The 25,107-nt window shown below is 37.3% G+C and overlaps 2 protein-coding genes across 8 annotated transcripts in view; both read right to left on the bottom strand.

Annotated features, from left to right (window-relative positions):
• Positions 1–19,974, bottom strand: part of LOC143246977 (uncharacterized) — a 69,315-nt gene extending 49,341 nt beyond the window's left edge. For 2 of the 3 annotated variants that reach the window (XM_076494249.1, XM_076494250.1), the window contains exon 1: positions 4,979–5,274. The gene's annotated coding sequence lies outside the window, so the exon portion shown is untranslated. Of the gene's footprint in view, positions 1–4,978; positions 5,275–19,601 lie in introns of those variants that run through there. The other variant, XM_076494248.1, reaches the window with a different exon arrangement.
• Positions 17,629–25,107, bottom strand: part of LOC143246978 (uncharacterized) — a 136,852-nt gene continuing 129,373 nt past the window's right edge. For 4 of the 5 annotated variants that reach the window (XM_076494252.1, XM_076494256.1, XM_076494251.1 and 1 more), the window contains 2 exons: positions 23,945–24,151; positions 17,629–21,137 (listed from right to left, as the gene is read on the bottom strand). In XM_076494252.1, the coding sequence (XP_076350367.1) occupies positions 21,130–21,137; positions 23,945–24,151 (215 nt within the window). In that variant the 3' untranslated portion in view covers positions 17,629–21,129. Of the gene's footprint in view, positions 21,138–23,944; positions 24,189–25,107 lie in introns of those variants that run through there. The other variant, XM_076494255.1, reaches the window with a different exon arrangement.

The following is a 25,107-nucleotide window of genomic DNA, read 5'->3' as shown; positions in this document are numbered from 1 at the left end:
ATCTCACTACCATCGGGTTATATGAAAATGGTTAAGTGGTTGAAATGTGTGTTTTGTAAGAATTTAACAAATGTAATTACTACCTTCTCATAATTTCTTTGAATATTCTACTAATTTTTCTAAGCCTAATTAGGCTAATTTTTTCTAAGCCTAAAGTCAGCCATTAGGCTTACCAAATTAGCTAAGCGTTAATAACGAGTTTCCATGCGTTTCATAATACATTTTGTCTTCTTTTATTTTTATTAACTTAGAGCGTTGACTCAGTAGTGTTCTACCATGAAAGTTTTCTTTTCAATTTTGTTAAAATGCTAAAATTATGATTGAGTCTCGTTCTTGCAGAAATCGCTGTCCGCACTTTATCGCCATGAATGCGTTAAAACAGTTGCAGACAAATCCCACTATTGGATTAGAGCAGCCCAAGACAGGGCGGTGGGTGCTGTGAACTAGTTGTCTTTAGCTTGTCACTTCAAAATTCAGGACGTCTAGAGAACACAGCCCTTGTGATACTTTGCGTATATAATCGACACAAACAAGCGAGTTATTGTGACACAAACGTAAGTAACCCAAACTATTCTTAACGGCTAATTTGGATATCGTGTATTGTTATCCTGCGTTGTATAAAATGCGTTAATTTGTTACCGTGTACCTTTCATGCAGTGCATTAAATATATTTTCCTAACTGCAGACTTTTAAAATATAAAGTATCACGCAAGTTCGTAATGACTCGAGCTTGTTGATTGTTTGCGCTGACAGCGGAATTATATCATTCATAGCTATTATAGATTATTCATAGGAGTTCGTGTAGAATGAATAGCTTGGTTTCTCTACCGTTAACCCTTGAACAGAAGCAATGTTGCGGGTAGCAACATCAGTTGATAATGGCGGTCGTTTTAGAGTTAATTGTTGTTGTTTGTTTTTGGAATTTCGCACAAAGCTACTCGAGGGCTATCTGTGCTAGCCGTCCCTAATTTAGCAGTGTAAGACTAGAGGGAAGGCAGCTAGTCATCACCACCCACCGCCAACTCTTGGGCTACTCTTTTACCAACGAATAGTGGGATTGACCGTAACATTATAACGCCCCCACGGCTGGGAGGGCAAGCATGTTTGGCGTGACGCGGGCGCGAACCCGTGACCCTCGGATTACGAGTCGCACGTCTTACGCGCTTGGCCATGCCAGGCCAATTTTTTTAGGGTTAAAGGACAAAAAAACCTGGAACTCTCGTTGAACGTAATATCAAAATTACAGCTTCAATCATTTTCTCAAAAATTATAAGAATATTCGTCAGTGTGAACATAGGCCGAGTGGTAGTTTTTTTTGCGTGTATTTTTGCGCCGTGGATAATAACTCAGAATACAGATCGCGGTTTGTTTTGATTTTTTTTTGACAAGAAAAATTTCAAACTATACTGTAATTACAAGTTCTAAATGTAGGCGTCGCCCTAAGAGAAACTAAACAAGCTCATTCATCAGAGTCGTTGGTAAGAGGGCAGTCGTGGATTGGTAGTTAACGTGCACGGTCTGTGAGATCCTGGATCCATGGTCCGAGACCCGCCAGTGCGGGAAAGAGTATCATATTTACGTCTTGTACTTTCGGGTCGTTGGTACGCTGTAAAAAATACATCTGTCAAACTAGTTTAATCCAAGAGTTGAGGTTAAGTGCTGCTAATTAGCTGCCTCTCCGCTAGAGTTAGTGACACTTATATATCGTGTTATTGTCTTTTACAACGACATTTTATAATAATTCTACACGGGTAGCATGGAGAGCAAAAACACCTACGAAATTTGATGATATAGTATTTGGGGTGCAGGGTAAATTTTTGAGTTGGCAAGGCGGATTCGAATCCTTCCACACCATAAAATATTCCCCGGAAGCTAAACATGGGTGATGAGTTCAAGTGGATCTGATTCGAACTGTTCCCCGGATAATATTTAATAACAAATATGTGATCCAAGGTGAAAGTCAAGGTACACATCGATGTATTACAAAGTAATTGCTTGTTTTAGTAGTTCTTTCAATTTCAGAAATCGATGTTGTTATCAGAAGCACAATTTTATTTCATGATTTCTCCGATAGGTGGTACTGTGGTAGGCAAAAAAATAATGATAAAGTTATATGATTTGATATAAAGAACCAAACTGTTTTACCAAGTAAAAGACAGATGTAAAGTAATAAGATTGTTTGTTAGTGTACAGATCACTATATGAAACATAATTCACAATATATGAAACTGTTTCACCATGTTAATCAAATGCAAACAAAATACAAATTTGTATTAAAAGTGCCCTGAGGAAAAAGTTTCCCTAATAGTGAAGAAGCAACAAGATGTTCTGTGTCATGCTGCACGTGAAGCAGGAAGCAGTAAGATGTTCTATACCACACTACACGTGTAGCAGGAAGCAGCAAGATGTTCTGTGTCACACTATACGTGTAGCAGAAAGCAGCAATATCATCTATCACCACACTACACGTGTAGCAGGAAGCAGCAAGCTGTTCATATCACACTACACGTGCAGCATGAAGCAACAATATTGTCTATACCACCATACAAGTGTAGCAGGAAACAGCAAGATGTTTTATATTACACTACACGTGTAGCAGGAAACAGCAATACTGTCTATACCACCCTACACGTGTAGCAGGAAACAACAAGATGTTCTATACCACCCTACACGTGTAGCAGGAAACAGCAAGATGTTCTATACCACACTACACGTGTAGCAGGAAGCAGCAATATTGTCTATACAACTCTAAACGTGTAGCAGAAAACAGCAATATTATATATTACCACACTACACGTGTAGCAGGAAGCAGAAATATTGTCTATACCAACCTACACGTGTAGCAGGAAACAGAAAGATGTTCTATATCACATTACACTTGGAGCAGAAAACAGCAATATGTTCTATATCACATTACACGTGTAGCAGGAAACAGCAATATGTTCTATACCACACTACACGTGTGGCAGGAAGCAGCAATATTGTCTATACCACCCTACACGTGTAGCAGGAAACAGCAATATTGTCTATACCACACTACACGAGTGGCAGGAAACAGCAATATTGTCTATATCACACTACACGTGTAGCAGGAAGCAGTAATATTGTCTATACCACATTACACGTGTAGCAGGAAGCAGCAATATTGTCTATACCACCCTACACGTGTAGCAGGAAGCAGCAAAAGGTTCATATCACATTACACGTGTAGCAGAAAGCAGTAATATTGTCTATACCACCCTACACTTGTAGCAGGAAGCAGCAAGATGTTCTATACCACACTACACGTGTAGCAGAAAGCAGCAAGATGTTCTATACCACACTACACGTGTAACAGAAAGCAGCAAGACGTTCTATACCACCCTACACGTGTAGCAGGAAGCAGCAAGATGTTCATATCACATTACACGTGTAGCAGAAAGCAGCAAGACGTTCTATACCACACTACACATGTAGCAAGAAGCAGCAAGATGTTCTTATCACATTACACGTGTAGCAGAAAGCAGCAATATTGTCTATTACCACATTACATGTGTAGCAGGAAGCAGCAAGACTTTCTGTACCACACTACATGTGTAGCAGGAAACAGTAAGATGCTCTCACCTTCGGATTTCAGGAATCATACACGAATAAAGTTCAAAACGTACTTTAATAGAAAATTGTAGAAGGCGAGAATGAAATAGCTGAGCGGAAATGAAATGTGAAAGCAGGAAATTACTTAGAGTTGAGAAAAGGTTGCCACTACACCTGGTGTTGGAAACCACTACTACTTATTGTAAAATAAAAAATAAAATAATAATAATATAGCAAAATTTTGTAGAAATGAGTGCCGCCGGTCACTGCCATGTTTAAATCGTTTTTACACTTAAAAAAAAACCAAAAAGAATGAGTGACAGTTACAAACATGTTTTAGTTAGAAGTCTTGAAATCCTGCGTCAAGACAGTCTGTTAATTCAGTTTATTCGATAAATTGTAAATTTCAGTGGAGAAAAAATAGCACACAGGCTTCAATAGCCCTTCATTTGCTAATCCAGTTTCGGAAGACAAGTTTCCCCGAATTTGACGATTCAACACCGCTTTGAACAGCGAGGCAAGTAAACAAAGTAGGAGGCCCAGCATGGCCAAGTGTATTAAGGCGTGCGACTCGTAATCTGAGGGTCGCGGGTTCGAATCCCGCTCGCACCAAACATGCTCGCTCTTTCAGCCGTGTGGACGTTATAATGTTACGGTCAATCCCACTGTTCGTTGGTAAAAGAGTAGCCCAAGAGTTGGCGGTGGGTGGTGATGACTAGCTGCCTTCCCTCTAGTCTTACACTGCAAAATTATGGACGGCTAGCGCAGATAGCCCTCGTGTAGCTTTGCGCGAAATTCAAAATAAACCAAACCAATCGAATTTACCTAAGTTAATGTGTGGTAATTGGAAATACCTCAAAAAGAATAACACTGGTATTATTCTACGTTACATCAACCAAATTTTGTTATAATTTCAATAATCCGTCATCTTTCATCAATAATTTGCAAATCTAAGAATAATGATATTTCTAAACCTGACGGTTTGCGACGTAATTTATCTTTACGTCTTGACAAAAAATTGTGAAAAAAGTCATGTAGTTAATTAAAAATTATAGTTTACGAATAGTTTACTGTAGTTCAGTTATATTTTATATATTTGCGCAGACCAGGTTTTTTTTTTACAATCACGTGTATATTTTGAGTTGATACTTACTGTAAAAAGAGTGACAGACACTTTCTGTGTTAGGCGTAATACAGAAACTGACTTGTTAATAGCACACAATTGATTGCCACATTTTCCAGCTGAGTGGAACCACATACTTTTTGGGACAGGAGTCACCTTGAAACTAGTTTTTTAATAACACCTAATTGAATCTTACCTTTATATTGCTGAACATCAGCGTCTTACCTTTTTATTACGGAACAACTGAGTCATGTGTTTATAGAGCTAAAAACTGAATCTCACCTTTCTGTCACTTAACAACCGTGTCTCTCCTTCATGGATCGGAACAGTATAACCTGAAAACAATAAAACTTAACAACCGTGTCTCTCCTTCATGGATCGGAACAGTATAACCTGAAAACAATAAATGAAACGCCAGTTGTAGGAACGGCTATCTTCTTTTCTTATTTCCAAGCTTTCACTTCAAAGCCATGGCTTCAATGGATTTTCGTCATACGACGTGTGTTTCAAGGTGGTGTTCGTGTAATGCTCACGAACCGTTCCGATATGTGCCGATCGTGCGTATTGCTTCTTCACGGGAAACTAACGGGCTTAATCCGCAGCGGTTTTTGTCTGTTGCTGTAGCAACAGCACCCCTCCCACTCTGATACGCTCGATAAGAAATCATTGCGCGCCCTCTAGTGGTGATCACTAGAAGCTACTGCGGTCGTTGAGACCGCTAATTGACGTCAACGGGTATCAGGCTAACAAGAACCGGTATGCATCTCGGGATTATTTTTGCATCTGAGCCATTACAACACCTGTTATGTTTGTAGCGTAAAACATGGCGGCAATGAAGATACGTGACTTTAAAATGTTCGGTCGTCACCTGTAACTTTGGTGACTGTAATTAGTCATCAGCCGTAGTTTGAAATAAATTTTCAAAATAACTGCTGATCCAAACCTTTCACGTATTCACCCTTGAACAACTACGTGTGTGTTTCCTACCACACTCACAGTGTTTAAATGTCACGTCGTAAGTCCTAATGCTACACTGAGAGATTTTATTGGATTCTACCTGTCAGTTTGAGAAGAGTGAAAGATTGAATGGAATTAACCTCGTGGGACGAAACCTATTTATTAACGTTTCGAACAAATAATTGTCCAAACTGTGAGCGACAGGTAGTTCATACTGAAGTTGTTTTGTTCCGAAGCTCATTTGTTAGCTTGAATCATAGTCATCTGGACCAATCAGAAACAGGATTTTTAAAATGTGGTTTAAGTTTAAATTGTATATAACTATACAACTAAATGTTTTCTTTTTTTTTCTTACAATATGGTTTTGTTGCACTAGGTTCAGAGTCATCATATCGTGCAACATGTTTAACATAGTTATACGCCTTAGGGTTCTAATGTTCCAGGTTCAGAGTTTACCATTTTGAGCAACATGTCAGAAATAATTGTACACTTTAAGGTTCTAATGTTCTAGGTTCAGAGTCAACGTGTCTGAGATGTGTAAGTGTCTCAGAACTTACGTTGCTGAATTTATTTTGTGTGGCTAATTATTACTGAGTTTAGAACCTAATTTGAAATTGGCCAAACAATGTCTTCCCGAAAGCACACCCACAGTTAATGGGAAGTAGCTCTGCCTACGTCATGGTAAGACACCACGTTCCGGCAGTAAATAACATTGGAAAATTGCAACAAAATAAATGAAATTAGCTCACAAGGACTATTAGATCTCTTTACAACAGTTAACGTGCTTTAATGCTCGACTGGTATGTTACGAATCTTGCAAGGGTCCTGTAGAACTCGCTTCATTCATTGTAGGTCTCTTCATACCATAATGGTAGCAAATCGACAACACTCTTTCAGTTTTATTTGTTGTTGTTTTTTTATTTCGCGCTAGCCGTCCCTAATTTAGCAGTGTAAGACTAGAGGGAAGGCAGCTAGTCATCACCACCCACCGCTAACTCTTGGGCTACTCTTTTACCAACGAATAGTGGGATTCACCGTCACATTATAACGCTCCCACGGCTGAAAGGGCGAGTATGTTTGGTGCGACCAGGATTCGAACCCGCGACCCTCGGATTACGAGTCGAACGCCTTAACACGCTTTGTCATGCCGGGTCCTACTGAGTAAAACAAATATTAATAAATTTAGTTTATGTTCGTTTTTCATATTCATTAAGATATTTCGTAACAAATTTATCAAGAAATAATTAAATATATTATGCTTTGAGCTTTTAATGATCTTCAAAATCAGTGTTTTAATAAGAAAACGTAATGGCACTATTTTATATTTATTAACATCATCGTGACGTATGAATACATTAGCTCTTATAAAAGACAAAAACAATTGAAAATAGGTAGTTACAGTAAGGATGTTTGTGGTGTGATTTTTTTGGTCTGCTGTTAACCTGATTACTTTGAGAGTTTACTAAGATAATGGGGGCTGGAACACCAACTTTAGGAGGTGATTTTTTCACCCTTATAGTAGAACTTTGTTTTTCTTTCATCTATTTTTCTTTCTTCTGATAGCAGTCGACTTCCAACTGCTATTTGTGGGTAGTAAAGGGTGATTTTGAGGTGGAACGTTGTGGACTTGAATGTCCATATTTTGTTGAATTACATTACCTGTATGGGGGATGTGTTATTCTTTACTTATCTCTTCTATCACCCAGGGGCACGTTTTGTACTTTCCCACATGTGCCTTGGTCACGTCTTTTGGTTCGGCGGAGTTAGATTTTTTGTTGTGAATTATGAATATCTTCTGTTTCCTCACAAGACTGGTGTTTCATTTAACACAGTTCTTTCATCAGAACTGGAATTAAACTTTAATGTTTTAAATAATGCTTGTTAAGACTTAACATCGTATTTATTTCACCACGTACAACTACTTTCTTACTATAATGGACGTAGCATGTATGTCAGTATCTATGTATGTGACTAAAATTCCTGCACCAGCTGTTGAATGGCACCACAAACAAAAATACATGAAACATTTCATACTTTGAATATTCAAGATTCAGACAATTAGAAGAATAACTGTTATATGTGTGACAGTCATTTCTTTATCACAGAACACAATTTTATTTTAAAATACTCACACCAAGAAACACAGTTTTCACTATGCCTGTACGTGAGGGTTTGGTTATATCTTTATTGATGTAATTTTTATATGTAGTTCCAAGAAACATGTTTTTTTTTTTCAGTAAATGATACCACTTTTAGCGTAAAAAACATCAGGGTTTGTCGGTATAAATTATGAAACATTTGAGCTGTGTACTTTGAGTCAGGTTGATGCAATTATTTTCGTATGAATAAATAGCTCTATTCGAACGCTTTTACCGTGAAGTATTTCCCAGAATATTTTGTTTTAAGAAAGTGTTCACTCTTTCTAGTTCGTTTTTCAACGAGTTATGAATCAGTAACTATTAACGCAAACATCAATCCATAAGGTGGCGTTTCTGCCAATTCCAATTAGCCTTATCTACATGTTGTTTCCTAAGGCTCAGGTCATCATACGTCTTAAATTATTGAGCTCGTTAATAAAGCGAAAAATACTTCCCTGGGGCGCTGGCCCACATAGTCAGCAAAAATAAGTGAAAGGAAACATTTTATGAGCTTTTCATAAATGTGTTGTTTCAATCGAATTAGGTTTTTCTTCATGAGAATTAAAAAATAAACAGAATTTTTTGTATTATCTTTTTATTGAGGGAGACATGACAAAACGCACAAAACATGCTCGCCCTTTCAACCGTGGGGGCGTTATAATGTTATGGGCAATCCCACTATTCGTTGGTAAAAGAGTAGTCCAACAGTTTGCGGTGGGTGGTGATGACTAACTGCCTTCCCTAGCGCAGATATCCCTCGTGTAGCTTTGCTCAAATTTCAAAAACAAACTTAACATCGTTTAAACCAATTAACGGTTACTGTTACTTAAAATCAGATTGATAACCTGTGACATTCATATGGCCCGGCATGGCCAAGCGTGTTAAGGCGTGCGACTCGTAATCCGAGGGTTGCGGGTTCGCATGCCCGTCGCGTCAAACATACTCGCCTCTTCAGCCGTGGGGGCATTATAATGTGACGGTCAATCCCACTATTCGTTGATAAAAAAATAGCCCAAGAGTTGGCGGTGGGTGGTGATGACTAGCTGCCTTCCCTCTAGTCTTACACTGCTAAATTAGGGACGGCTAGCACAGATAGCCCTCGAGTAGCTTTGTGCGAAATTCAAAAAACAAACAAACGAACAAACAGACATTCATGGACCCTCAATAAAGCCCCCAGTGGCTTTGCGGTATGTCTGCGGGCTTACAAACATTAATCCATACAACGCTAAAAACCGGGTTTCGATACCCGTGGTGGGTAGAGCGCAGATAGCCCATTGTGCAGCTTTGTGCTTAATTCAAAATAACAAAAAACAACAACCCTCGATAAAGACGTGAGTGGGGTAAAAATAATTAAAAAAAACATTTTATAAAGTTGTTTGTTTTCTTTATTAAATAAATAATGATTTACGTACATCTGTTAAAGGTCCAACAACTGAAACTTGTATAAATAAAATAAGAGTTTTATTCCAAAACGCCCGCATTTACACTGTGTAACACAAATTTTGTTTCTGGATAGTATGTGTTATTTCTTAATTGCTTATGTTGTAAAAGTACAGAAAATGGCCATTATTCTGTAACTTTGCTTTTGTTACCTGGATAATGAAGTTTAGAAATCAACATATTTTCTATGTAAAAACGGGCAAATTTGCACATTTGCATTTACATAAGGTCTGAATAAAACAACATATGAATCAAGATTTACATGTATTTATATATAAAGTTACAAAAAATGTCAAGAAGTGAGTAGTTTTCGAGATTTGCGACTGTAATGTAAATCACTTTCACGTATCAGCCTCCAAATATAGTCTCCCATCACGTTTTCGTTACACGTTTCTTGGTAGCGGCGTTCAAAGTCCAGTATATCTTGGTGGAAGTGCTCGCCTTACTCCTCTGAGTATGCTCTCATGTTCTCCTTGAATTTATCAAGATGAGCGTCAAGGATATGGACTTTCAGGGGCATCCTGCAGCCCATTTTTCCATAGTTCTTCACCAGAACCTAAACCAGTTCCACATAATTTACAGCTTTGTGATTGTCCAAGAAGCCCCAAACCACTGCGAAAAAGCTGCCCCAACCTTTATTTTCCTTCCAACTGAGCTTCTTGGGGAATTCTGTGGACTCCAGGATCTTCATTATTTGTAATTCAACGAAGACACCAGCTTTGATCTTTGCCTCAGACAGCTTAGGAAAGAAGTCTCGAAGGTATTTGAAAGCTGCAGACTCCTTATCAAGAACTGTGAACAAATTGTTTCATAAGACCCAATTTTATGTTCAATGATGGAAACAACACCTTCTGGAGGTCCACTAGTGGCTCACACTTGACATTGTGCCTCCTCACAGAGAACTCGGTCCGCTGTGGCCAGTGCTTCCTGTTGTAGTGCGTTGCGATGTCCCTGCTGTCTCAAAGGCAAAGATAACAGGGAAACTTGGCAAAGCTTCCTTGGAGGCCCATAAGGAATGCCACCATTTTGAAGTATCCAATAACCTTCCAGCCACACTTATACTTCAAGGCTTCTAGCAAGGTCTTGACACTGATGTATTCCTCTTTGAGGTGCACCGAATGAGCCAGGAGAAGAGACGGATACTTATTCTCGTTATGGAGCAGCACAGCTTTGAGGCTTCTGGATGAGCTATCAGTGAAGAGGCTCCACTCGTGCGGGTTACAGGCAATTCCAGTTGCCTCACACAGACCGGATACAAGGCATGCCTAAATATGTTTTGTAGGCTTCACACATTTTAGCAGATGTTGTCACAGAGTACTTTGTCGTTCTTGTCTTGATAAATTGGCCACATTCATAACAGAATGCATCTGGAGAATGCTTGCAACTTCTTGATGTCATCTTTGATAAAATCAGACAGGTCTGTGTGTTCACTTAGGCAGCTAGAACTAAACTGAAGTGGTGATTGGTGAGAGACGGATACTTATTCTCGTTATGGAGCAGCACAGCTTTGAGGCTTCTGGATGAGCTATCAGTGAAGAGGCTCCACTCGTGCGGGTTACAGGCAATTCCAGTTGCCTCACACAGACCGGATACAAGGCATGCCTAAATATGCCTTGTAGGCTTCACACATTTTAGCAGATGTTGTCACAGAGTACTTTGTCGTTCTTGTCTTGATAAATTGGCCACACTCATAACAGAATGCATCTGGAGAATGCTTGCAACTTCTTGATGTCATCTTTGATAAAATCAGATAGGTCTGTGTGTTCACTTAGGCAGCTAGAACTAAACTGAAGTAGTGATTGGTGAGCTCCTGTATATATATTACTATGGAAAGTTCAGGAAAATTCTGAAAGGTGTTTGAAAATTATCGTAAGTTTTACAACATTCTAGAAAATTTTTGTGAGTTCGAGAAAATTTTCTATCAGCTACTCAGCACTGAATCTACTTGAAAGGTTCTGGAAAATGGATAAATTTGAAAATTTCATTACGCAGGTGACAAAAGCAAAGTTTGAAGAGAAAAACAGGTCTTTTCATAAGCAATTGGGAAATAACACTTTCTTCTCAGGAACAAGAAAAAGTAAAAATTTGTGTTATATAGAGTTATGTATCATAGATTTAATCTGAGAAATTGTGTGTTGTTTTCAGTGATTAGGTAAACTTACTCAGTCGAATGTGTTTCAAGTTATCACGACTTAAAGGAGGTAATTTTGCAATGCGCATGCGCAGTCTTTTTCGTGTGCTATCGTAGGATTCAATAACCTTATGAACCATCTGATACTTGTATGTCACAGATAAGCAGCAGTTATTAAAATAGATGACTCAATACTTAAGTAGATAACACCTGGATACAACAGATTGCATTCCTAAATGGTGTCGTGTACTTTACGTAACGCTCAGCCTCGCAGCTCTTTGAAACAGAATACCACAGAGATAGAAGGAAAGCTACAGAGACACGAGAAACTTAATTAAATACGTATACCACTGTACTAATGAGCATGCTAAAATTGAAATAAGGCAAACTGCGGCGCACGAGATACCTGATGGACCTCGTGACCTGTAGAACTCGATAAATATTCAGTTGTCATCAAAAATGGGCGTGACCACACTTGACAGATTTTAAATAGATCGGAAAGAGGAAACGAAGAGTCGTCCGGGGTAATCGAATCCTGAATTTTAGTGTTGCAAGTTTTTAAAGATATACCTGACCTTGCGTGTGTTTAATCCATTCGAACTAAATATATCTTGCGGTAACCTCCGCTAGAACAGTGGTACGTCTACGGACTTACAACGCTAAAATCAGGGGTTTGATTCCCCTCGATGTACTCAACAGATAGCCTAATATGGCTTTGCTCTAAGAAAACACCCAGATATCTTACGCAAACACTGTACGGAAATATCGCTCACAAGAGGCCAGCAGGTTTAGTTACTTTCTTAAGCATGAACCTACGCTATGCTCTGCCCACGACAGGAATCGAAGTCGGTATTTTAGCGTTATAAACCATCACTGTATCCAGTGGACCACCGGGCGAGACAGAGAGAGAATAAAAATATTTAATCTTTGTTAATGCATCGTTGTCATCAAAATAATTTTATCAACCCAAGTTTACCTTTTGCTCTAAAATCCGAGGTTCGATCCTCTGCGATGTAGTAAACAAAGCTGCGCAATGGGCCATCTATCTGTGCTGTACCCACCTCAAGTATCGATTTTTAGCATTGTAAGCCGTGAGAACTGCCGCTTAGGGTAGGGGCTAGGGCTGTTAATAAGGAAACCAAATAATGGGTTTCAGCTGGTTTTGTTTGAAGGCTTATTACTGATCCACCGAATAGAGTATTGTGTGAGTTTACACCACGAAAACAACTGTTTTGCTATACCTTTACCAGTGCATAGCAAACATTTTCGAAATCATTTTATTTATTCAGCACATCGATGGTGAACTAAGACTTCTGTTATGATTCTGATAGGTAAGAGGCCCGGCATGGCCAAGCGTGTTAAGGTGTTCCACTCGTAATCCGACGGTCGCGGGTTCGAATCCATGTTTGCCCTTTCAGCCGTGGGGGCGTTATAATGTGACGGTCAATCCCACTATTCGTTGGTAAAAGAGTAGCCCAAGAGCTGGCGGTGGGTGGTGATGACTAGCTGCCTTCCCTCGAGTCTTACATTGCTAAATTAAGGACGGATAGCGCAGATAGACCTCGAGTAGCTTTGTGCGAAATTCCAAAACAAACAAACAAAATCTATTGTATGTAGCGCTGCCGACGAGGTTTTTCGCTACAAGCCACAAGTCGTCGTGCCTTCCAGTCTACGACATTCAAGATGTTCATTGTTTTGTTTAACAGGCATCAGATTTGCATGCAATTTCCAATGATGATCGAAAGGCTTCGTCCACCAGCGACATAGAATAAAACTGTAAGAGTTGTTGAAATCCTAATTTATGTGGCCAAGCGTGTTAAGGCGTTCCACTCGTAATCCGACGGTCACAGGTTCGAATCCATGTTCGCCTTTTCAGCCGTGGGGGCGTTATAATTTGACGGTCAATCCCACTATTCGTTGGTAAAAGAGTAGCCCAAGTGTTGGCGGTGGGTGGTGAGGACTAGCTGCCTTCCCTCTAGTCTTACACTGCTAAATTAAGAACGGCTAGCGCAGATAGACCTCGAGTAGCTTTGCGCGAAATTCAAAACAAACAAACAAACTGATAGGTAAGTTTAACGAGAAAAAGAAAGTCATGAGTTGGGACAGTCAGAACATAAATCAAATTTCCAAAGACAGAACGTGGACCGGTTGTGAGTTAATCCGATGATCCAGAGTTTTCATCCCGTTTTCGTAAAACCGCATTCTGCACTTCAAGTTCTTGTGGCGTTATAAGAGTAACACTCAAATCCTCCATGTGATTAGAGAACCTTAAAAGTTGACTGTTGCTTCTGTAATCTACCTGCTTTCTCTCTGGTGCAGCGTTTCCCCGCTAGAGCACCCTTATAGCAGACCAATGAGTGCTTTTGCCCCCTTCTAACAAATTTTCAAAACATTAAAATATTTAAGTAAACATTTTGAAACGCACACTAGGTGGCGCTACCATCCACGTTGAGAAACGCTGCTCTTGCGTAAGTTCAAAAGTTGAAGCGGTTTCTGTTTGTTTTTTGGAATTTCGCACAAAGCTACTCGAGAGCTATCTGTGCTAGCCGTCCCTAATTTAGCAGTGTAAGACTAGAGGGAAGGAAGCTAGTCATCACCACCCACCGCCAACTCTTGGGCTACTCTTTTACCAACGAATAGTGGGATTGACCGTCACTTATAACGCCCCCACGGCTGGGAGGGCGAGCATGTTTGGCGCGACGGGATGCGAACCTGCGACCCTCAAATTACGAGTCCACGCCATAACATGCTTGGACCTCTGCTTTATCTGATTTGCACCGACAGCAACATGATTAGAAAACTAGGTAAATAAAGTAAATTAGACGTAAGTAAAATAATTTTTAATTATTTTGTAACTCACTAACCGACCATTTTGTTGTTTTCATTCTTTAAAAATATATTAATGACATTAATAAATTATATTGAAGTGCGTCTGAAACTATAGGTATGGGCCCGGCATGGCCAGGCGTGTTAAAGGTGTTGGGTAACATCAAAGAAACAGTTGTCGAAGTGAAAAGTGAAAACAGATATTCCACACAGATAAGTCTCGAAATTGTTAGGTTACTTACATACCACTTAAAAAAAACAACAAAAAACCCATCGTATTTCTTATGTGATATGGGACCCGGCATGGCCAAGGGTGTTAAGACGTTCGACTCCTAATGCGAGGGTCGCGGGTTCGAATCCCGGTCGTACCAAACATGCTCGCCCTTTCAGCCGTGGCGGCGTTATTATATGACGGTCAATTCCACTATTCGTTGGTAAAAGAGTAGCCCAACAGTTGACGGTGGGTAGTGATGACTAGCTGCCTTCCCTCTAGTGTTACACTGATAATTAGGGACGGCTAGCACAGATAGCACTCTAGTAGCTTTGCGCGAAACTCAAAACAAACAAACAAACTTACAGGTATCTAGTTCTACAAAAGAAACCGCAAAAAAACTTTTTTTTCGCAAATATTTAGTTTTAACTACATGTGACGTAGGTAAAGTTTGTAGCTACTGTAATAACAGCCTTGCTGTACATATTGAAAATAGGATAAGCAGATATCGATTTGTTAATTTTTCCCAATGTGTGTCTTTAGCTAACTTTCGCCCACCCAACTACGTAACACAAATCATCAGGGAATTGACAGCCCGAAGTTAATAGAATCTGTAAGATCTCACACTTATTATTTCTCAGCCTTTCTTTGTGCACTCGCCTTTCATTACAGAACAGTAGATTAGTGACTTTTTTAAACTATATTATTCGAGACACACTTAGGCCCATAGTGGCGCCATCTTGTGACTACATTCACTTGTATACGATCATCCCTTTTGACGAGTCGGAGAACCGCGGTTTTGTAGTACAATTAAAAGAATGAACGCAAGTGTTTCGTAATGGTGCAAAAATTTGGATAATAGGTTATAAGAAGAAAATTAATATCAGTGAAAAAAAAGAGGATATATGTTAAAAACCAAGTAAACAGGATTATATACATTTGGAATTATAAACTCCATTGAAACGAATAAATTCTTTTTTCCTTGTATTTCAAGCATTTTGTTTGTCATGTGAACTACGTTTTTGTAAATCGATTTATTTTGATGTATTACAAGCCTTTGAAGGTTTTTTTGTGGTTGCTAATGCTTTCAATATCCTGATGTTGTAACGTCTCCTAAGGCCTCTACAGTGCTAATGAAAGAGCTTCCTCTGGTTCTGTTTCATGTTGTCTTGTACACTGGATAGATTATCAAAAGACTGCAGGGCGGAAGGGCATTGTTTTGACATGACAATTTTTTTTATGGAAAATATGCTGAAGGATTATTTTCAAGATGCACGATCATCAGGTATAATATGACCGAACATAGTACTGGTGGTTTCTATAAGAATTATAAGTTGGATATTTAAATGATTATATTATCGCAGTGCTATAAACACTTTTTCAGGTTTATTTGTTTCCACGCGTATGATACTTATCCGCCATATTAGATGAATATATGCCCCCCAGTGGCTCAGCGGTACGTCTGCGGACTTACACGCTAAAATCCGGGTTTCGATACCCGTGGTGGGCAGAGCACAGATAGCCCATTGTGTAGCTTTGTGCTTAATTCAAAACAACAACAACAATAGATGAATATACATGTGGAAAATATCAAAACCTGCCTTGACAAAAGCGCAGTTAGGGCGAAGCCCCCGTAATTAAATACGTTAAACTACAATTTACGTGATACGAAGAGAAGATTGCGTATCACGTAAATACGTCGGTTATGTACGTTACATTAAAATGAGTTTGAATATGCATGTATCGGAACTACATTTTAACATCGATTAACGTAGTGTAAGTAAGTAGTGTGGCCACTTTCGGGACTGATATGTAACAATATCTTTCCAACTGCAGCATGCCTCAAACAGCTCGAAAATGAAACTAGTATTTATATTATTCCATACGACGAAATACTAATCTAGTAGCTCATAAATTTTTACAGTCGAATTGTTGAAACAGGTGCTGGAAACCGTCGTTATTGTACAATGGATAGATTATGGAAAGACTGCAGGGCATTGTTTTGACATGAAAATTTGTTTTATGGAAAATATGCTGAAGGATTATTATCAAGGTGCACGATCATCAGATATAATATGACCGAAAGTAGTAACGTACTAGGTTTCCATATTAATTCGTTTTTGTTTGTGTTCAAAACTACTGATTTTTGTTTTTGTTTTTTTTTGTTTTGTTTAAGCGCAAAGCTGCTCAGTGGTCTGTACGCACCGTTGTCACTGAAAGGATAGAACCTCAGATTTAAGTAAATGAGGTACCATCTGTAGTAATAGGTTACCTAACGGAACGTTGTGATTACAATTTAAGTGTTAGTAAATTGATAACCAACGTTTATGATATTACGTATATAATACACATCCGGGATTTCAGGTTTATCTGCAACTATTTTGCTTAAGTATATCATTATAGTAAAGCTTATTAACTTATATCTTATACAATTTTTGCTTGAGAAGATGTCTTTATCTTATCGAAGTTTCTGTTGCTTCTGCACCGATCTTATGACTATTTGTTGTTTATGTCCTCAAATAAACCCCCAGGGTTTGAAGGAGTGTCAGGGTTTGGAGGAGTGTACTTTAGTATATCAAACATTCTTATTAGGTTTTGTTTGTTTTTGAATTTCGCACAAAGCTACTCGAGGGCTATCTGTGCTAGCCGTCCCTAATTTAGCAGTGTAAGACTAGAGGGAAGACAGCTAGTCATCACCACCCACCGCCGACTCTTGGGCTACTCTTTTACCAACGAATAGTGGGATTGACCGTCACATTATAACGGCTGGGAGGGCGAGCATGTTTGGTGTAACCGGGATTTGAACCCTTTTTCTGATATTTAAAATAGATTATATTGCGACGTTTTCAAATAAATAACTTTACAGTTTTTTCTCTTCCACATATTAACATTCACACATTGTTGAACTGTTTTGTTTTATTAAATTTCGCTCAAACCAGACAAGAGCTGTATGTGCCAGCTCTCAAGCTTAATACTAGGGGAAAGGTAGCCAGTTAACATCACCCACCGCCAACTCTCGAACCATCATGATCGAATAGGAAAATTACACGTCACATTATAAGGTTCCCACTGGTGAGAGAGTAACCATTTCAGTTTACGGGATTCGAATCTGGGACCCGCAGGTTGCGAATCGAGTGCCATATCCATCAAGTTGTTTACTAGAAAATTTCAACGGCAAACAACAACAAACAACAACAAAAAGAGTTAATAATGGAAAAGAAACGCAGGATACATGCATTGTACCAATAATTTATTCAAAAACTGGTTACACAAGCTGCATTATAAGCGCTTTTCTCGGTGAACATTTGACAACTTTCAACCTTTACGTCTGTCAGAAGTAAAAATCACTGAATACCACATTAACTTGAAAGATAAATATAATACGTTTTTTTTTTTTTTGTCGTTGTTATAAATACAGATATATCGCATTCATTCGAGCTGTTTCTAATAACGTTAAGGTTACGTCACAATATTTTACAGTGACCAACACAATAAAAATGGAAATAAACAGTCACCGAGCCAAAACGTGTACAAACCCACTGACATAAAAATAATCACCAATATTACTTCTGTAAAAATTCGGTAATTTTTGTTTCGAGTTTCCTTACAAAAACAACCACACTGTGGTGCCAAACGTACACAGTTTAAAATTGTAAGATCAGAACAGAATGTATATTTTTAAAAATTTGTTTAGCAGTTCAGTGTTTCTGACGTTGTAGAAAACAAAATGAGACTGTAATGGAAAGTTTTTGCACAACGTTAAGTTTTGCAGTTTAGAGGTAGAAATGTAAACGTTTAACCTTTATATGAACTACAAGCATCTTCGTTCTGGACGAGACTAGTTTATTTGTTTTTTATTGGTGCTTTAACAATATTTGCACAACAATGTTTGCAAGAGATGAAAGATTTTTAATAGGTTTCTAAATAGATCGTAAAAAGAATTTTACTCATGGTAATAAGTAATTTTAAATGCAAACGAAACCGCTAAATACCTCAAGGTAAAGCACAATATATATTTTTTTCTTTTACTTAAATCATAAAAATTGCTAACAACGTGTCACATTCAGTCAAACTTTAATTATATTGTATATTAAAACAGCGTCATAACATTTCACGTATTAACAGAGAACTAAAACAAAACTGCAGTTTCAGTTGTAATAGAAACTATAAAGACACGGAGATGAATTATAGGTTTTGTTAGGTGGCGTTAGTTACTTGGTAAATTCTCGAGTCCACTTCAATTTGTAACTATTACATATAAACTAGATTAAAAACAAGATTTACCCTCTACGTGTGCTGAATAACAAGTTAAATTAAATCCGGCTTGTGTGGAGATAAACTGTATATAGTTAGGGTTTATATTCTAACCCTAAAAATTGGGAGGTTCATCGTAAATAGGATATTACTTATCAAAGTTCAACTTGTATTCAGAAATGTTCAAATTTAATATCCAAAGCAAGAGTAAACCACATATAATTAGGGTTACCTCCTAACCCTAGAAACGGGACAGTTTATAAAACTTTATTTACATTCAAGAATTTTCATAATTAATATCGAACTTGTTTTGTAGTTAAATGTTTTATTTCAGTCTTAAGCTCATGACTCTACGTAACTCGAATTCTATTTAAGTATTTTTAGTAAAGTTCGTGCTGGTTAAAAGAAGCCAAAAAAAAAAAGGTTATCGTGCTTAGTTATTTTTAACTGAAAAAGCCAGAAGAAAAAATCTAACGAGTTTCTAAACAATCGATAAACAAACAAAAATGGATCATTAGTTTTTATCTAGGTTCTGACTGTTTTTTTTATCAAACACTAGTTATGTACTACTTGAATGAAGAGGTAGAAACTCCAGAGAAACAAACAGGATATTTGATTTTATAACAGGTACGCTTTTGTTTGTTTCCACACACAAATAACATATTTGAAATTAATACGACGCTATAAAACTACCTTTTGTAGTAGCACAGTGTTTTCAAAACATTAAAAAAGCATTTTAACAGATCCGTTAGGCCTTGATTATAAGTCTGGACTACATTTACTTTAATTATACAACTTCGATAACTCTACAAATAACAGCAGTCTAACAGGAGCAAATAGTCAAGTGTAACATGTTTCATTTTCACGCTCAAACTAGGCATTTGAAGCCGTCTCTGATAGAAATATTGTACTATATCAAAATACGAACGATAATAAATTCGGACAAACCTTTCGTTACTGACTTCTGTAGCATACGAAATACGTGGTCGATTTGCTTCTTCTGTTCTCTTTATTGTAAATTCGTCCAGTCACAGGAAAGAAGATCTCGCTCAAAATTTATCAGTCGCATTGTGATGCAACGTAACCTAAATCACACTTTACCAGCTTAAAGCGTATTACCGAAAGGGTCATCACTTTATTACTGGTAATAAAAAAGAAAAAAAAACACAACAACCTTCGTTCACATTAAACTGGACATTTTAGTACAAATGTGAGGACTGGGGGGATATGACGAACAATAAAAACAACCCTGACTCCTTACCCTGTCTGAAACACTGATCACATCGTATACACGAGTTCCTCGTAACAGAAAGTTGTTTACAATAGAAAACTTATGCTGTAAGTAAGCTAATGGCTGTATTGTTTTTTTCTTGGCACGTGCGTAATTGTCAGGACTCGCAAAAGATGTTATTTTTACCAAACCATTAACACTTAAAAAAAACAAAAAACAGTTCTCAACTTCTTCAGTTGAAAATTACCGGACAACATTAACATGATCTGCCTAAGATCATTTTATTAATGAATTTCAAGTGCTCTCCCCAGGTGGCTCAGAGGTATGTTTGAGGTCTTATGTCGCTACAGTTCAGGATTGGATACCCATATAGTGAGCATAGTGCAAATGACCCATTGTTTTATGCTAAAGATCAAATTAATTTCACTGATTTATTAAGTTAAGTAGTTTTTGATAAAGTGTAGATTGTGTTGGTTTATTGAGCCAATAACAATCTCTAAACAGTTTCTTTTAGAGAAGGAAAAGGGGGTATTATAATCCCACAGTTGTAATGAATATTGGATTTAGACTTATTAAAACAGTGACATATTCAAAACACAATAAAATTATAAATTACTGGTAAACGTAGTTACCATTACCATCAATCTATACAGGTAAACTTTAATGCACGAACCCAACGTAAAAACAATTTCTATCCATTTGGTGGGGGGTATACACAACATCAAGATATACCGGAAACACATTGCTATACCAGTAGTATTTTGGTACTAAGTTAACGCTAATAGGCACCTGATAATATTATTCTATTAATTTAATTCAAAATTGTTTCAATTAAAGACGTATTTTACAATTAATCCATTTATAAGCTGTACAAAAGCAACACTGATAAAATTACATACAATACTGTACATATTTTTTTGTTTTTACAGACAGCTTAAACTAAAGATCAGAAGTCGATTTTTAACGAATATACATTTTTCCAAACTTTTTCTTCACTTTGAGTCCAAATACATGAGATATAATACTTAACAATACGTTTGGCCATACTCGTCTGCTCACGAACATTTTTCTAAAATTCTCCCCTTCATAAAAGAAGAAAGAAAAAACGAGTTTACAAATGAAACCCAAGCTTTTGCAATACAGAAAAACTATCCTCGTGCCCACGCAAGGAGTTCCCATCAAACGAATACTTTCTTTCTGTACCGCTAGGTGTAGAACTGGTATGAGTTGCTTGAAATCTATCGGTCATCTCTCTAGAAAAATAAAAGAACATTGTATTTGTTTGTTTGAATTTCGCACAAAGATACTCGAGGGCTATCTGTGCCAGCCGTCCCTAATTTAGCAGTGTAAGACTAGAGGGAAGGCAGCTAGTTATCACCACCCACCGCCAACACTTGGGCTACTCTTTTACAAACTCTTTGACCTTCACGTTATAATGCTCCCACGGCTGACAGAGCGAGCAAATTTGGGGCGATCAGGATTCGAACCTGCGACTCTCAGATTACGAGTCGAATGCCTTAACCCACCTGGCCATGGGAACATTGTGATCTTACAGAACAAATGTATTTGACAACATTAATAGTCAGTTTGTAACATTCTCCTCAAAATATATACCTGTTTCTCCACGTTCATACAGTTTTGTTTTTCTTAACCACAGGAGTCACGAGGTGCTTAAAAGCTTCAGAACTCCATTCCTCCCTCACTCTACCTCGAGAATAATTAGGTATTTAAGTTTTTTATTACTATTTTTTTCAGCGTACCAACTGAGTATTCGGTACACTGTCCAACAGAATCGAGGCCTGATTGGAGTTTAAAAAAATATAATGGGAAATTCCGCTATTCGTTGGTTAAAGAGTAGTTCAAGAGTTGGCGGTGGGTGGTGATGACTAGCAGCCTTCTCTATAGTTTTACACTGTAAAATTAGGGACGGCTAACGCAGATGGCTCTCGTGTAGCTTTGCGCGAAATTCATAAACAAACAAACAAACAAATAGAAACATTTATTCTGATCGAAATTATTTAAATTAAGTGATAAAAACTTACAACAGTAAATTGAATTTCAAAGAAACAGAATATACATAATACGATGAACTGTGTTAGGCTGGTGTCCACTCTATTTAGTTGAGATCGCCTCTTTATTAATGGCTTATTTCAGTATCTACACCTTTTTATACAGCGTAATTTTAAATATGTAATTTCCATGCGTTAAATTTAGAAATATCCATCGCGAAGTTCATAGGTACATGTTGGAAACTTTATACAAATTCTTATAACACTGATTAATGTGTATTTCGTAATTACTTTTATGTGCAATTACCTGGCGTGCGCTAAAAAACAAAACGCTCAAATATTGGTTTTTCTTGTTGCAATATATTTTCGATATCTCATCAAACCACTGATGTTCAACACAGACTTTATGAATAGAGGGTGACCTAATAATCGGTATTCGAATTTGGAGCACCAAACATTTTTATTACAGTTACGGGTTGTTTTATGTTTCTATTGTTTTTAGCTAGAGGGAGTTTTCTACATCACGATTAGAACTTTCGCGAAAGTATTAGGAGTATTTTAACGGAAGTTAAAAGAAACTGGATTAGTTCTTGATAACGTTAACCAGAAGAACGAAACGTTCTTCTCCGTTTATCAATAAAAGTGTTAATACCCATACCAGCCGTTCTGAGACTAGATTAGATTGTTCATTGATTACTGAGTCGGTCACTTGTTTTGCATGCACGACAGGAGCTTGCAAGATGTGGGAAAACGTTTGGAAAGTCGGTTGAAAGATGCTTTCCAAAGACATTTAACAAAGTTTTGAGTTTTACTGAATAGTCAACATGGTTTATTAAAGGAAAGTGTAGTCAATCAAGCTGGATTAATGCCACAAGTAAGGTACCTCATGGGTCAGTGGTAGGACCTCCACTCTTTTTGATTTACATTAATGACATAGGTAGTCAATAAATTAGTTACAGTTATAGATGATATTAGGTTTTGCTGATTTACAAAATTATTTAGATAATTTATTGAGTCAGACAAACAACTGGTAGATGGGTTTTAATTATAATAAAAGCAAGATAATGCATGTGGGTTATCATAATTTGAATTATAAGTATAATTTGGATAAGAACAACCTTAACAGTGTCATGAAATAAAAGGATCTCAGAGTAATTGTTTATCAGTCTCTAAATCCATCCAAGCAGTTGGTAGTGGTACCGCAAACAGGATTTTAGGTTGTGTCTTCAGAAGTGTTGAATACAAGTGTAAAGAGGTTACAATTTCATTGTGCAGGTCACTGGTTAGGCCTCACTGGGAATACTGTGTTCAGTCTCAAGTTCCTTACCTTATGCAAGACATCTAATTGTTGGCAAAGGTTTGGAGAAACGTTACTTGAATGGTTGGTTCCTGGAATGGAGGGGTTGTCACATGAGGAGAGGCTGAAATCTCTTGGAAGAAGAAAAAAGAGTTACAGAGGTTAAGGTGTTTAAGATTGTACAGGGAGTTAGTGGTGTTGATGCATCATATTGAACACTGAGAATATTAGGACTAGGGAACATAAGGGTAGGAATCATCTTTAGCTAAGACAGCTTTATTTTTCTAACAGGATGGTTGGCCTTTAGAATGGGGTGCCATCAGATGTTGTAAAGGCAGTAAATTTATACGAGTTTAAGCAAAATCTTTAAGTATGTGAATGATAAGGGCTGGTTTTAAGTTTTCTAAGTTAGTTTAGAGGATGGAACAATCAAGATGGACCAATAGGTCCCATGTTGTAGTTTTATTTTTGAACTGAGACAATATCACAATGTATGCACTTAGCTTCCATTTTCTCTGATCTTCCTATAGGTAGTAATTCTGTCACAATATTTTGTCATCACATAATAACATCTTGTTATATCCTGTTACCCATAGCTCCTAGAGACATTTTTTTCTGTACATAAACCTCTTCGTTTGGATTTGTATCATACCTGAAGAAGACAGACCACTGATCTGTCAAAACCTGTTGTATGTATGAAATTTATTTATTATGCTTACAAATACACAAATAGATGAGACAAACAGGAACAAACCTAGAATTCTATTGCTCTCGTTTCCTGCGTCATTTTCATTATGTACCATATTTTTTTCTGTAGACTTTGTCTGTCCAGCTGTCGTTCCATCTTGCTGTCCAGATGGGTTATGTTGGGCTTTGCAAAGGTTCTGTAATGCTTGGCTCATGTTTGTTGAGATGTGAGACTGGTTCTGTTCTTTCAACTTTTCTGCTTCACTGATAGGCTCTGAAAAGTTAATTTAATCCAATAAAAAAACTACTTACTTTTTTATTGGATTAAAAAAGACTTTGTGTAAAAAGACTTATTTTTTTCAAATATATTTAAAAAACTATCTTAAAGGTTTTTGTCTTTCTTCAGATGAGAAATACTGAATGAAACTTTCACAGTATGTGAAACAGTATTTTGATAAAGGTTAATATTCATTGGAACTGCAGAAGGAATTAATATTACCCATAAGCAAAAGAACAATGACAACATTTTATCACTTAAGAAAGGCTATGTCTGTAAACTACGAGAAACGGTAAATAAATTATGAAGCACAATTAAACCAAGTAGTTTATGAAGGAGTTATTATACAAAGGGCAATTAAACCCAGTAGTTTATAAAAAAAAATTATTACACGGAGAACAATTACATATGTGGTTTATTGAGGAATTATTATACAGAGAACAATTAAACCCAGTCGTTTATAAAGGAGTTATTACACAGAGAACAATTAAACCCAGTAGTTTATAAAGGAGTTATTACACAGAGAACCATTAAACCCAGTAGTTTATAAAGGAGTTATTATACAGAGAACAACTGAACCCAGTAGTTTATAAATTAGTTATTATACAGAGAACAATTACATCAGTGGTTTATTGAGGAATTATTATACAGAGAACAATTAAACCCAGTCGTTTATAAAGGAGTTATTACACAGAGAACAATTAAACCCAGTAGTTTATAAAGGAGTTATTACACAGAGAACCATTAAACCCAGTAGTTTATAAAGGAGTTATTATACAGAGAACAACTGAACCCAGTAGTTTGTAGAGGAATTATTACACAGAGAACAATTAACCCAGTAGTTTATAAAGGAGTTATTACACAGAGAACCATTAAACCCAGTAGTTTATAAAGGAGTTATTATACAGAGAACAATTGAACCCAGTAGTTTATGAATGAGTTATTATACAGTG

The sequence above is a fragment of the Tachypleus tridentatus genome, chromosome 3 (genome assembly GCF_004210375.1).
Source record: "Tachypleus tridentatus isolate NWPU-2018 chromosome 3, ASM421037v1, whole genome shotgun sequence".
Classification (NCBI taxonomy): Eukaryota; Metazoa; Arthropoda; class Merostomata; order Xiphosura; family Limulidae; genus Tachypleus; species Tachypleus tridentatus.
This window is presented reverse-complemented; position numbering and strand designations above follow the sequence as displayed.